At 44.2% G+C, this 13,643-nt stretch overlaps 1 protein-coding gene across 7 annotated transcripts in view; it reads right to left on the bottom strand.

Annotated features, from left to right (window-relative positions):
• The window catches only part of PTPRA (protein tyrosine phosphatase receptor type A), a 158,110-nt gene that overhangs the window by 44,571 nt on the left and 99,896 nt on the right, over window positions 1-13,643 (bottom strand). For 6 of the 7 annotated variants that reach the window (XM_027069702.2, XM_053200165.1, XM_053200166.1 and 3 more), the window contains 3 exons: window positions 6,772-6,856; window positions 5,502-5,575; window positions 5,149-5,285 (listed from right to left, as the gene is read on the bottom strand). In XM_027069702.2, coding sequence (XP_026925503.1) covers window positions 5,149-5,285; window positions 5,502-5,575; window positions 6,772-6,856 — 296 coding nt within the window. Of the gene's footprint in view, window positions 1-5,148; window positions 5,286-5,501; window positions 5,576-6,771; window positions 6,862-13,643 lie in introns of those variants that run through there. The other variant, XM_027069704.2, reaches the window with a different exon arrangement.

Raw genomic sequence — 13,643 nt, 5'->3', positions numbered from 1 at the left:
AAAAGGAAACGAGAAACATTAAAACCAAGGTGTGGGGTAACTTCTGACACTATTAGATAATAAGAAAAAGCCCAGCTCCAACATCAAATGTTTATGTCCAAAGACAGCACAAAACTTAGGGCCTTTCTATGACTGTGCCATGCATTTTGGTGAACCAAATGTTAAGATTTCAGTATTTTGCTGATTGCTGAATGTTAATGCTAATGGAATTTACATCTTTCCTGGGTGGCTCACGTGAAAGACAGGGCCTTAAGTGAGACAGTGAAAATGATGCCGAAACAGAGGAGTTGGGAGAAAGCCAACTTCTAAAAATCTTTATTATGCTCTCCACTGCACCCTACTGTTATGAGGAAGAAAACTGCCCCATAACTCAGCTCTCATCGCTCATGGATAGCCAGGATACAAGCACAACACAACTTGGAGGTTAAAATACATAAATAAAAAGAAAAGAAAAGAGCTAATACTTAGAGGAAACTGCAGGAATTCATGGAGTTGGATCATCAAAACTCACATAGGGAACAGTTGTTGATACAGATTTTAGAGATTTCAGACCAAGGAGGGAAGAGTATCATTCTTGGATAAGGCCAAATTTCTAATTTCAAATTATAATATGGTTAAGTGAACTTCTGCAGGTAGTGTAACAGCTCAGGAGACTGGCTACAAAATGGCAGGCTAGGTTGGCCAGTGGAAACCTGGACTGCATGCTAAATCCAGCTAAGTAACAATGAAAAGCCAGAAAGCCTTTGGCACAAAGTGTGGGATATCAGTGCTACAGGGGCTCCCAGAGGCTCAACCTTCTGAGTGATACCTTCACTGTGTCCCTGATAGGATAACATTTGCCTTCCCAGAGAGTGCACGTGTGTATGGAAAGCACTGGAATCTTTCAGAAGTGCTTTCCAGTCTTTACCAGAGTGGGATGCTGGTGGAAGGGACTGGCTTCAAAATGAGATTCGTGATGTTAGTGGGATGGAAGGAGCCTCAGAGGCCATAGTCACCAGGGCTCTGACATCTCTAGTTGTGGATAAACCATTGTGAGGCTCCTAATAATAAAAATGGGAGGCAGCTAGCCTAGGTCAGTGAAGGGGGACTGCCTAGAGCACTAAGGTACAGAAAGGGCTCCTTTGCATCCAACTCCTGGCCTGCGTCAGTTCACGATCCAGAACCCTTCAGTGTTAGGCATATGTAAGGAAGAACTCTGCCCCATAACATCAACACTCATATACCATGAACTTCCTCTTCATCTTCCCTTAAGAATCTACAGCCACCTACCATGGTAGCTCCCCGGGGTAAAGAGAAATACACTGTTTGGGATCTATTAGGTCTGGCCTTGAGCTAACTAATTCCTGGGAACCCAGAATGTCACTATTTTATGCTAGTTAGAATGGACCCTTTGCAGGCCAGGAGATGGAAAGAGTTTTGGCCCAAACTGCACTTACATTAGGAACTACCTATTTTTCTCAATGTATGGTTGGAACAGCTATCTAGAGAAAGTGATAGAATACCCACACTGGTCTCTTAATCCAATGGATAAGGAGGACCATTAAAATAGCAAGAGCAAATGCAAGCTTTGCCAAAAGGCTAAGTCTCTAGGTGAGTTACAGAGGTCTGAACTGCTACAGAAGATTATAAGTTGCAGGAAAATGAGATACTACATCTCCATGTGTGGGTTTAGTGATGGCATGAAGCAAGTGCTCAGTTAACTACTAGTATTAGCTATTCTGATGCTTCCTATTACCACCTCCCCACATGCAAACTACAAAATAAACTAGCATAAAAGACTGGCAGTGTTTAAGGATGTCAGATTATAATATACGAATCGTGTACAGGTGCCGATTTACAGGTGCTTTTCCAGATGCACTCTCCTTTCTACAAATTAGCATAACTGCTGGAATATAGCTATTGACTAATAGCTGTTTTTTCCTCTACCGTGCACAAAGACTACATGAAGCAGTTCCCATTCTCATGGCAGGAGCAGCCTCAGGGATTAATCATCTTGACCTCTCTCTGATGTGATCTGGTTCGTGAGGATTTTGTCTGTTTCACAGGGCATCACCCTGACAACTACGCTGATGACATCAAGCTCATGGGACTTGAAGGAATTATGTACCTTAGCTGTTCAGGCTGGACATAAAAAATATGGCCTGCCACTTCTGCCAAATTTTCTGGAAGTCAAAGACCTGTGGCATGTCAGGATATCCCCTCCAACATAAAGGACAAGTTGCTGCTCCTTGCCCATCCCCCTCCCTCCTTAGGAAGGACTGATGCATGCTGAGCCACTTTAGATTTTGAAGACAGCCTATACCACAGGCATGCTGGTGTCCTGTTCTGATTCATTTATTGAGTGATATGAAAAGAGAGAAGGCTCTCTAGCTAACCCAGGCCACAAAGAAATTGGTTCTGGTTGATTCTGCGGGGCCCTAATTGTCTGTGCTTAAGGCTGAGCAGAAAAATCATAATGAAAAAGTTTAGGATTTGGGGACAAAACCATGATCCTGTCAGCAAGTTTAGCTGGGTTGCTAGCTTAGCACTGGGCTCTGGTAGAGACGATAAGCCTGACCATGGGTAACTAGATATTCAAGTCACTTCAGCTGCCCATTATCAGCTAAGTAGTATATGACTTAATAAGCCACAAATTTAAACATGTCCAACAAAATTCTACCACCAGATGGAAGTGATGTGCACAGAACACCTGCCACCTAGCCACTCTAGACACACCTAACTTCCCAATGATATCAACAGTTAACAGAAGAAAAAAGTCCAGCCTAGTGCACAAATGGCTCTGTGAGACATACTGGCCCATTCTGGAAGTGGACTAATACGGGATAATCTACTTAAGGGATGTTCTGAATGAGTACAGAAGAGAAATCCTTCCAGGAAACAGAACTTCAAGCAAGGTATCACACTACCTCACTGGAGGTCAGGATCTAAGCCGATCCCTGGGTGGTGGACAACTGGAACAAGAAAGACAGGAAATATTTATGCTTCACCTGTATGCTCACCAGATAGCATTCACCGTTAAAAACCCAAGAGATGTTGCTCGGCCCTTTCCTCCACTACCTGCGGTGCTAGCCCAATGAACCCATGAACACAGTGGCCATGGTAGCATGGCAATTGGCTCTCACCACAGTATCTGTTTAAATCTGCCTACTACGCCTCTAGGAATACCACCTCCATCCAGGGATTTACTGGAATGTTTTATCTCAGGCAATATTCCTCCAAACAAAAAACTCATTTCACAGAAAAAGACATTTGGCCATGAGGTCACAAACCCTATTACCTAGAAGCAGTCGGCACTATAGATTATGAAACAGTAGAGTGCCTATTTGGGACCTAGCTATGGTATTCAGACTGGGTGCTATCTTCGGGGATGAGGTAAATGTTCCCAATCAATAATGAGCACTACACAATGCCATTTTTCCAATAGCCAAAAAAGAGTCCAAGTTACTCCATTAACTCTTGCCCGGTAAATGGGCTCCTGCTTTAACTCTTGCCTCTTTCCTATCTATTCTCCACATCATTGCTAATGATTTTCTCAGAGTGCAAAGCTGCTCACATCACTCTCCACTCCTCTAAGCCCTTCAGTGATAAAACAGATATGAGTGGTGACTCACCCACCCAATAACCATTCTTCTCTTCCCCCTTGCTACTATGGCTTCCATTCTGTGGGCTTGTCTGCCTAACCCTGACACGACACAGGAAAAATCTGGACTGATCTCAGTCAGTTGCAGTAAGCCTAATTCTCCCTTGCTTGTCACTGATTTAAGAAAGAGCATGTGACAAGGGAAGTCTTCAGAAGCTCTTGGGAAAGTTTTCTTCACTGATAAAAGGAGACACACAGGAAGAAACAGTCATCCTTTTCCCACTGGACCTTGTTATACCTCCATGTGGCACTTAGAACTGAGGAAGACGTTTTGGCAACATGAGGGGAGTCAGCCTAAAAGACAAAGCTGACACATGGCTGAGTGGGAAGATGTGAAGGAGACTGAGAGTTTAACAATGCCCCAGTTGATGAATTAGCCAACTCTGGAACTGTTCCTCTCTGTCCATCCCCCTCTCTCTAATCATTACCACCTTCGTCAACCTATCAGCACCTCGGCTCTTAACAACTGCTGCAGCCCCTAACTGTACTCCCTGCATCCATTCTGGTCTCCCTATGGGCTCTTCTCTATTTAGCTGCTAGAATGATTTTTCTCAAAATATAAATCTGGTTGGTCCATGGCTTTCTCTTCTCTCATCACAATCCACAACATCTACAGCCTGGCCCAGTTGCCTTACACAGTTTCATATCTTACCACTTCCCCAAGTCTCTGCCCTTTAGTCACACACAGCCCTTCTTTATTTTTTGGATGCGCTCTTCCCTTACCCACCCTTACTAGTGATAGCTTGGCTCCTGCTATTTCCAGTGCCTGGAATATTTCCCACACCACTTTTACCAATGCCCTCGCCTATGATTAGGTCTCAGTTAAAACATAATTTCTTCAAGGAAGTTCTGAACTGGAATCAGAACTGGTGGCTGGGAATATCAACTGGTAGATCCCCAAACATGTTCAGCTTCCTTAAGGGAGTTACAAAAAAAAAGTACAAATCTAAATACCCCAAATGAGGCCTGTGCTCAGCAGTCTTTCATGGTCTTCATTTCTATACTGATTTATTCCTATTGTCTATTGCTTAAGACACTCTGCGACCCGTGTTCCAGACTCTAAAAGGCCACCTCTTAATATAGGCTCCTACAACTATGCACCAGTCCTTCATGTCTTATATTACTGTCTGAATTTATATATTTTTGTTCTTATTTATGGGGGTTTTCCTACTGGACAGTGAGTTCCCTGAGTGCAGGGACTGGATCTGTTTTTGCTCCCCAGCAAATCCTTGGTGCCTCACACATATTAGATGCTTGGTAAGTATTTATTAAACAAACAAAGTAACAGATGCGATGATGGATGGATGGATGGGTAGATGAGAGAGGTGAGGCAAATCTTATTTCATTTCCTGTCTATGATCACATAGGAAAGGAGTCAGATGAACCTGGTAGAAAATTTCTCACCTCTTAACCCGTTAGAAACCTGTTTTCTACCCCGTGACTCAAAAGGCCTGACCTTCGGTCTGCCTTCCTCCCTGCTGACACACCAGCCTCAGCAAAGAACTCACATTGAATTCTTCTCTGAAGAGCTTATTGTCATCAGCCATTCTCCGGTTAATCTCCTCTTCCAGCTTGTCCACGGGTAGGGGTGGATACTTCCTGTTGGTGCTTGGAGACCTGGCCAGAAGTGGCACACTCTGGGGTTCTGCAGTATACAAGGGGGAAGGTTGGTCAGGTGCTCTGGAGACCCAGCCCTTCTCTGGAGACTAAACTGGGTGTTCTATCTCATGCACCAGGCCTCCAAAAACCAGGACTGCTTTCTTCAAGTCTTCCCCCTCCCTGCCCTTTTAGGATGGGAAACCCCTAATTTCTTGATTTTCTTCTCCACGAAGGTTCCCCATGTCATTAAGGGGGGCCTTACCCACATCCTCAGTGCGGCCATTGGATAAACGGAAAGAATTGGAATGGCTCCCAGCTTGCTTGTATTTCTTAAACCTAAATGAGAAAATGTTCATAGTGAAAAAGCAAGCATAGAGTCAGGAGAGACCAATCACTAGCTTTATGTTTCCATGTATCAATTCAGCATCCTAAATCTCCTTTACCAAATAAACATGTTCTTTTAGAGACAGGTCCTGCACATGCTGAGGCAGCTCCATTCCAGGGTGATCGAGTGCCTCAGGATGTTCCTGCTCATCCTCAGCACACTAGAATCCAACCCAGGTGCCATAACAGTATATTCTGGCTTGTATGGCTCCTCTGTGTGGCTCCAGTTCCAGGACTCACTGGAGATGACAGCCGTACCAGGTGGAGAAGGGGTAAGTGAGTAGAATACAGCGGAGGGGAGATAAGAATATCCCTATTAAGCTAAAATGCTGGTATTTCCCCGGTGCAATCAGGGAGAAGCCCGGAGCTTCAGACTGGGTGGGCACAGGTCTGGCTACAAGTCTCCTGCAGAATGGTGGAGACACATGACAAATTGTAGGGGTGTGTAAGGTTCCCTTCTCTTTATCCCTGCAAAAGAACAGAGGGAGCACAGAGCAGCTTAAGCCAAAGATAAGGGCAGAGTTAATCCCAATTAGCCAGGGCAGTAACTTTAGCAGGAAGAGGGCAAATGCATCTCTCTCTTCTCTCCCCTGGCTTCCCCTTGCTTGCTTTTCCTTCCTGTTTGAGGAACAATATCTAGAGGACCCTGAAGAAAGTCAGAAGGGGGAACTCTGTAATTCACGCAGTTCAGTTCAGCACACCAGGGTCAGGGATCCTAGATCTTACGTGTGCCCCCAAACCCCCAACTAGAAATATAGGTCTCTAGTCAGCGCACCTTCTCCATTCAGGTACTTTTAGGGGTTGCTACAGTAGGGTTAGATCTGAGGATCTTAACCCACCTAACAGCAATGACACAGATTATATCTTTTCCCTCAACCTCAAACCACCATCCTGGGCTTTAGGTTAAACTGGAGCTGGGGACTGGATTTGGGCAGATGGAAGCAAAGCGGAGGGGCTGGGTCTTGAGGAAGACTATGTAGAGTTTTTAAACCATTACTATGTAGAATTTTAATTTTAGTATCACAAGGCAGTCCCCTCTATCCTATTCACTGTTCTTATCTCACTATCTTCTGGACTGTGTGGGCATACTGAGACCCTGGGGTATTGAAACAGAGTCCAAGAGAACATAGAAGCTTTAGCATGCTCACCTTAACATGTACAGAACTATGATAATAAACACGATCACGAGCAGAGAGGACAGGGCTACCATCACTGCAATAATTGGCGTCTCATCTGAAATGGAGAGAATACGTCATTACCATCGTATGCAATGGAGAGCTCACTCAATGCTTCTGTAGACGGCAGGCCATGGATAGTGAGTGAGAGACAGAACATGTTCCACTGCCACCCCAGGGCCAGTGTGGGTGGAAGGCGAGGCAAAAGGTAGGGTGAGGACCCAGAGTGACACGCCCATCCCATCTCTGATTTGGACATTTGTTTACTGGCTCCCTGCATTAGAATAAAAGCCCTATAAGGCAGAGACTCTGTTTCTTTCATTGTTAGAGTCTAAAACAGCGCGTAGCGCACACACACACACACACACACACACACACACACACACACAACAAGAAACAAAAACCAAAAAACCCTCAAATATTTGAAAGCATGAACATGTCAATCCTGATGGCAAGCTAGGTGTGTAGGGCCATCAGTGCACTCTGTCCTAGTCTCAATGGGCTCCATCTAGAGGAAGATAGGAGGGGAAGGTAAAAGGACAATGGTTTCCTGGCATAAAGAATAATGTTCCTGATTAAAGCAAGGGACATTAGATCCTTAAGCACTACGTATCTAAAAATGCCGGGTACTCTTTTGTACCTCTTTGCATGGCTACCTTTTACCAGGAGCTCAACTACAGCAACATCTGGCTCAGAGACAGAACAACTCCTCCCTTCATTCCAAAGGGCCTGGCTTCCTATCCACCCAATACTTAGCCTCCTTTCTCATGGCAGCTAACCAGGTGCCGACTCATCCTCCTCCAGGCCCACACCCCCACCACGAACCATACAACTAGTCTGTGTTTGTAACTAACTTCACCATTTCTGTTTCGCTAAAAGGGAGGGCGTGTCCCTCCCATGCAAAGGTCAATCCTGTCACATATGGTCTGGATTACATCCATTATTGTCACCTCAAAGACTTGTCTTACTTTTTTTTTTTTTTAACTTTTTTTAACTTTTATTTTTTATTGAGACAGACAGACAGAGACAGAGCATGAGTGGGAGAGGGGCAGAGAGAGAGGGAGACACAAAATCTGAAGCAGGCTCCAGGCTGAGCTGTCAGCACAGAGCCCGACTCGGGGCTTGAATTCGCAAACTGCAAGATCATGACCTGAGCTGAAGTTGGAGCTGAAGTTGGACTGAGCCACCCAGGTGACCCAAAGACTTGTCTTCTTGATCAGTAACTGTAGCGGGGCACTGTTCCAGACTCTGGGAACAGAGAAGTCTTCAAGCAGACAAGTGACTGAGAGCCTACAATCTGGGGGAAGTAGGGGCATATTAATTGACAAACAAGTAAACATACAATTTCAGACAAGGACAAGTGTTATGAAGAAGAGTAAAGGGAGAGACTGATGGGCTAGAGGGGGTTATTTTAGAGTAGTCTGGGAAGGTCTATAGTGCTTACACTGAGCAGACATCTAAATAATGTGAAGAAGTAAACCATCGAAGATCTGCACAAGGAGCTTTCTAGGTACAGAGAACAGCAAGCATAATCTCCCTTAGCAACTTGGCAGGTTCAAGAAATAGCACAAAGGCCAGTTTTAGTACAGGATGTGACTGCAGAGGTGGGCAGGAGCCAGAAGACTTGGGGCTTTGTAGGCCATGGTAAGCAGTGTGGATTTAATTTTGAATGTGATGAGAAGCGCTATGTGATTGGAGGGCTCTGAAAAGGGAAGAAATATAACTGGATTTACATTCTTTTAAAAGATCAGCTAGCTAAACTGACTCATAAGCAGCAGTCATGAGATGGGAAGTAATCTGGCAGAATATGGCATCATAAAAGCCAAGAAAAGAGTGTTTCAAGGAGGGAGTAATCAACTCAGATACTGTCAATAGATTTTAAGTAGGTGAGTTTCACAGAGAAGTGAAACAAGATATGACAAGACAGCAGCTATTGGTGACTTTTTTTTTTTTAACGTTTATTTATTATTGAGAGACAGAGAGACATAGAGCATGAGCAGGGGAGGGGTAGAGAGGGGGAGAGACAGAATCCGAAGCAGGCTCCAGGCTCCGAGCTGTCAGCACAGAGCCCGACGCGGGGCTTGAACTCTCAAACTGTGAGATCATGACCTGAGCCGAAGTCGGTCGCTCAACCAACTGAGCCACCCAGGCACCCCTATTGGTGACCTTTCAAAGAGTGGTCTCAGTTGAGTAGTCGGTGAGAAAGCCGAAAGGGAGTGAAATAAAGATGGAAAGAGAAGAGAGTGAGATACTACCTCTTCCTGAAGTGAGGACTTTGACCATAAAGAGGTGCAGAGAGAAGGAACAGCAGCTGGAGGGAGATGTGGGATGGAAAGGTTTTTTAAAAGAGATGGGAAGGGGGCACCTGGGTGGCTCAGTTGGTTAAGCGGCCGACTTCAGCTCAGGTCATGATCTCGCGGTCCGTGAGTTCGAGCCCCGCGTTGAGCTCTGTGTTGACAGCTCAGAGCCTGGAGCCTGTTTCGGATTCTGTGTCTCCCTCTCTCTGACCCTCCCCTGTTCATGCTCTGTCTCTCTCTGTCTCAAAAGTAAATAAATGTTAAAAAAAAAAAATTAAAAAAAAGAAGAGATGGGAGGTATACCATGCTTCTTTGTTGATGGCAATTTTCAAACACACCCTGGTATGTGGCTCTCATATGAAATGAGCATTCAAACCGGCTACGTACTCCCTCCTTTTTGAAGAACTTTCAACTCTTGGTTCCCACAACAAAGCACTCCTCTGATTTTCTACCTCTTGGCTGCTCCACCTCATTTTAACCTTACTAGCTGTTCCTCTTTCAACAACAGGTCTCAAAGTGTCTGACTTCCTCAGGGCTCCGTCCCTGGCCTCTTTTCTTTTTCTTTATTTAAATTCTTTTAATTTTTTAAATGCTTATTTATTTTTGAGAGAGGGAGAGTGTGTACAGGGGAGGGGCAGAAACAGAGGGAGACAGAGGATCCCAAGCAGGCTCTGTGCTGACAGCACAGAGTCCGATGTGGAGCTTGAACTTACAAACGATGAGATGATGACCTGAGCGGAAGTCAGAGGCATAACTGACTGAGCCACCCAGGCACACGCTGGCACTCTTTCCTGACCTCTATCGAGCCAATCTGATCAGACAGATGGCTGTAAGCACAAATGATAAGCTAGCAGCACCCACATTTGCACTGGTTGGTCAGACCTCTCTTCTGGGCCTATATGCCACCTCCACTTAAATTTCACAGGCAGTGAAACCTTCTGTGTCTAAAACCTTTCCCTCACCATTCAGTAGTCAGCACTACCATGCACCCTGCTGCTCAAGAAACATGGATATCCCCTTGATTTCTTCCTCTTGCTTATTATCTATATCCAACCCAGCTACAAGTAATATGTTTTAGGGCTAAAATCAATGCCTCAAATTTGTCTGCCTATTTCCATTCTGTTGACATCACTGTAGTTTCAATCCCCATCCTCTCTCCTCTGGACCACAGTAAGCCTCTGTCCACTGCCAATCCATTCTCCCCAAAGCAGGCAGAGTGGTCTCTAAGAAAGCGAGTCAGACCATCTTCTTCTCTTATAAAACCTTTTGATAGTTTCCCAAGCCTTTAGAAGGAAATCTAACTCCCTTACCCTGGCCTAGAACAACCTCCCCCGCTCGCCCCTGCCCACCCTATCCCCTGCTACACTTTGCTTGCTCACTCCACTTCTGCCTCTAACACCCTTCATGCTGAGTTCATTCCTTCCTTAGGCCTTCAAATATGTTATTCCTTCCTGCTTTACATAGCCTCCCTCCGTTCTTTGCTTGGCTACCTCCTAGTCATTCAGTTCTCATTTTAAGTGTTACTTTTCCCAGAGAGGTCTCTCTTGACTTCCTAAAACTAAATTAGGATCTGAAGTCTTAGTTTCCTTATCTCTAAAATAAGTTATCTGCAGATTAAATGAGATCATCCATGTAAAGTTCTTGGCGCAGTAACCAGGTACGCACGGTATGTGGTATGTATTCAGTCAGTATTGGCTACTATCTTCCTTGTTATTCTCACAAAGCATTCTGTTACTGCTCTTGATAATACTTCCCACACTTTGTAGTTATATACTTATTTGAGCGTAGTTGATTAATGAGTGTCAGTCCTTTACACCATAAATTCCACAAGGGCAAGAATTACATACCTGCTTTGTTTCTCACCACATACCTAAAACCCAGACAGAATTTCACATACATTTGGCACTAAACAAATACTAGATTAATGACTTATCACTAAATATGGCTTTGTTAAATGTCAATCACAAAGGGTTGTCCACCACGCATAAAAAGAAGGTAATTAGAGACATCTGGCTCAAGAGAGTGACCTGAATCCATAATCTTACTTCTTTCTCTTCCCAAAAGTACATTGAAATGATAGAAGAAATATAAAAATACTAATGAATCAAAAGCATATCTGGAAGGCAACAAAGAGTGGCATTAGTAGACCCGAAACAGGGATCTGCAGAAGACAACGGACTACTGGAGAGATCAATCAGAGCCGAAGAGCCTCCAGTTGAAAGGTTAAGTACTAGCTCAACAAGTCTGGGCCTGGAAACACCCCAAGCTTAGAGTCAACCAGGCCTACCCGTGGATGAATGTAGGCCTTGGGGTAGCAGGATGGTATTTAACCAAAGGTTTGTCAATGCAGGGCCCGTACACCCACAGGCTGGGTAACAAGCTGTGTGCCCCATTCAGACTTAGCTGGGAAAACAGCACTCTATATAGAGTGGAAGTTCGGTCAGAGAGTGCTGATGGCTTTTTTTTTTTTTTTTTTTTTTTAAATATAAGTTGCACATATATTTTTAAACTTCGTATTATGGAAAACTTTCAAACTTATATAAAGAGAACACTACAGCAAATTCCTATGTACACATCACTTTACTTCCAACGTTATCACTATATGTCAGTTTTTTAAATCTCTACCAGGGTTTCTCAACCTCACACTACTGACATTTTGGGCCAGATAATTCTCTGTTGTGGAGGGACTGTCATGTGCACTGTAAAATGTTTAACAACATCCCTAGGCTCTACCTACTAGATGCCAGCAGAAAACCTCAATTGTGATGACCAAAGTCATCTGCAGACATTGCCAAATGTCCTCTGGGAGAAATCCACCCTGAGTTGAGAACCACTGGTCTATACCCACTCCACTGGATTATTTTATTTTATTCTTTTTTTCTTTTTTGAGAGAGACAGAGCGAGAGAGCACGTGCACACGTAGGGGAGGGGCAGAGAGAAAGGGAGAATCTTAAGCAGCTGCACACTCAGCATGGAACCTGACATGGGGCTTGATCTCACAACCATGAGATCATGACCTGAGCTGAAATCAAGACTCAAAGGACTGAGTTGCCCAGGCGCCACCCTTCCCCCACTGGATTATTTTAAAGCAAAGCTGAACCTATCATTTCAGCTGTAATTATCTCAATATGTAACACAAAGAGATAAGGATTCTTAACATATCGAAAATACCATTATCCTATTTATAAAGCAACATTAATTCCTTAATCTAATCTAATATTCACTTACTGTTTAAATATCCCCGATTGCCTCATAAACGGTTTTTTCTGGTTTGGTTAGAATTGGCACTCAGAAAGGGTTTTTACATTGCACATGACTGCTAGGTACACTGGGCCCATAGAGAGTTTCCTGGGTCAGCCCTGATGACAGAGAAAGGGCAAGGATTGGGCCTGAGGTAATTCTAGGTGGCCACAGGACATTAAGAAGGGGAAAAAAGAAAGGAAGGCAGCTCCACCTACAGAAGAACTGCATCCAACTTCCTAAACCATGACTGAACCCCTAGTTTAGGATACGTCCCTGTTTGTCCTCCTGAAGCGATACCTACTGTGAGCACATTCTAATCCACTCAATGCTCCAGGGTAAAGTTCAACTAGAGCCCTGTAAGTGACCTTCACAGATACCAAGGACAGCGATGGCAGTCCTGGGAAACAGACACAATACAAGAAATAGAGTATTTCTTTAACTGGAATAATCTTTAAAAATATACTGCAAGGCACCTGGGTGGTACAGTCAGTTAAGTGTTCGACTCCGGCTCAGGTCATGATCTCATGGTTCGTGCGTTTGAGCCTTGCGTCAGGCTCTGTGCTGACGGCTCAGGGCCTGGAGCCTGCTTCAGATTCTGTGTCTCCCTCTCTCTCTGCCCCTCCCCCACTCATGCTCTCTTTCTCTCTCTCAAAAATAAATAAACATTAAAAATATATATATTAAAAAATAAAAATATATTGCAACAGCACACTGCATCAATTTTTTTAAAAGCCCACTATAAAACAAGGAGCAATCTCACACCTATCAGGGACTGCTGCTATCAAACAAACAAACAAACAAACAACTCCAGAAAATAACAAGTGTTGGCCAGAATGTGGAGAAACTGCAGCCCTGTGCACTGCTGGTAGGAATGTAAAATGGTATGGCTACTGTTGAAAACAGTATGGTGGTTCCACAAAACATTAAAAATAGAATTACTATATTATCCAGCAATTCTACTTCTGGGTATATGCCCCCCCCCCCCAAATTGGAAGCGGGATCTTGAAAAGATATTTGTATTCTCATGTTTGTAGCAGCATTAGTCACAACAGCTAACATGCAGAAGCAACCACATGGCCACTGGTGAGTGAACAGACAAGCAAAATGATGTATACACACACAATGGAATATTTTCAGCCTTAAAAAAGGAAGGAAATTCTGACATATGCTACAACATGGATGAACCGTGAAGACCTCATGCAAAGTGAATAAGCCAGTCACACAAAGACAAATAAATACTATATGATTCCACTTGCACCTAGCGTAGTGCAATTCAGAGTCAGAAAGTAGAATGGCGGGGAGGGG

Source organism: Acinonyx jubatus, chromosome A3 (assembly GCF_027475565.1).
Source record: "Acinonyx jubatus isolate Ajub_Pintada_27869175 chromosome A3, VMU_Ajub_asm_v1.0, whole genome shotgun sequence".
NCBI lineage: Eukaryota > Metazoa > Chordata > Mammalia > Carnivora > Felidae > Acinonyx > Acinonyx jubatus.
The sequence above is the reverse complement of the archived record's forward strand: the minus strand, read 5'-3'. Positions and strand labels throughout refer to the sequence as shown.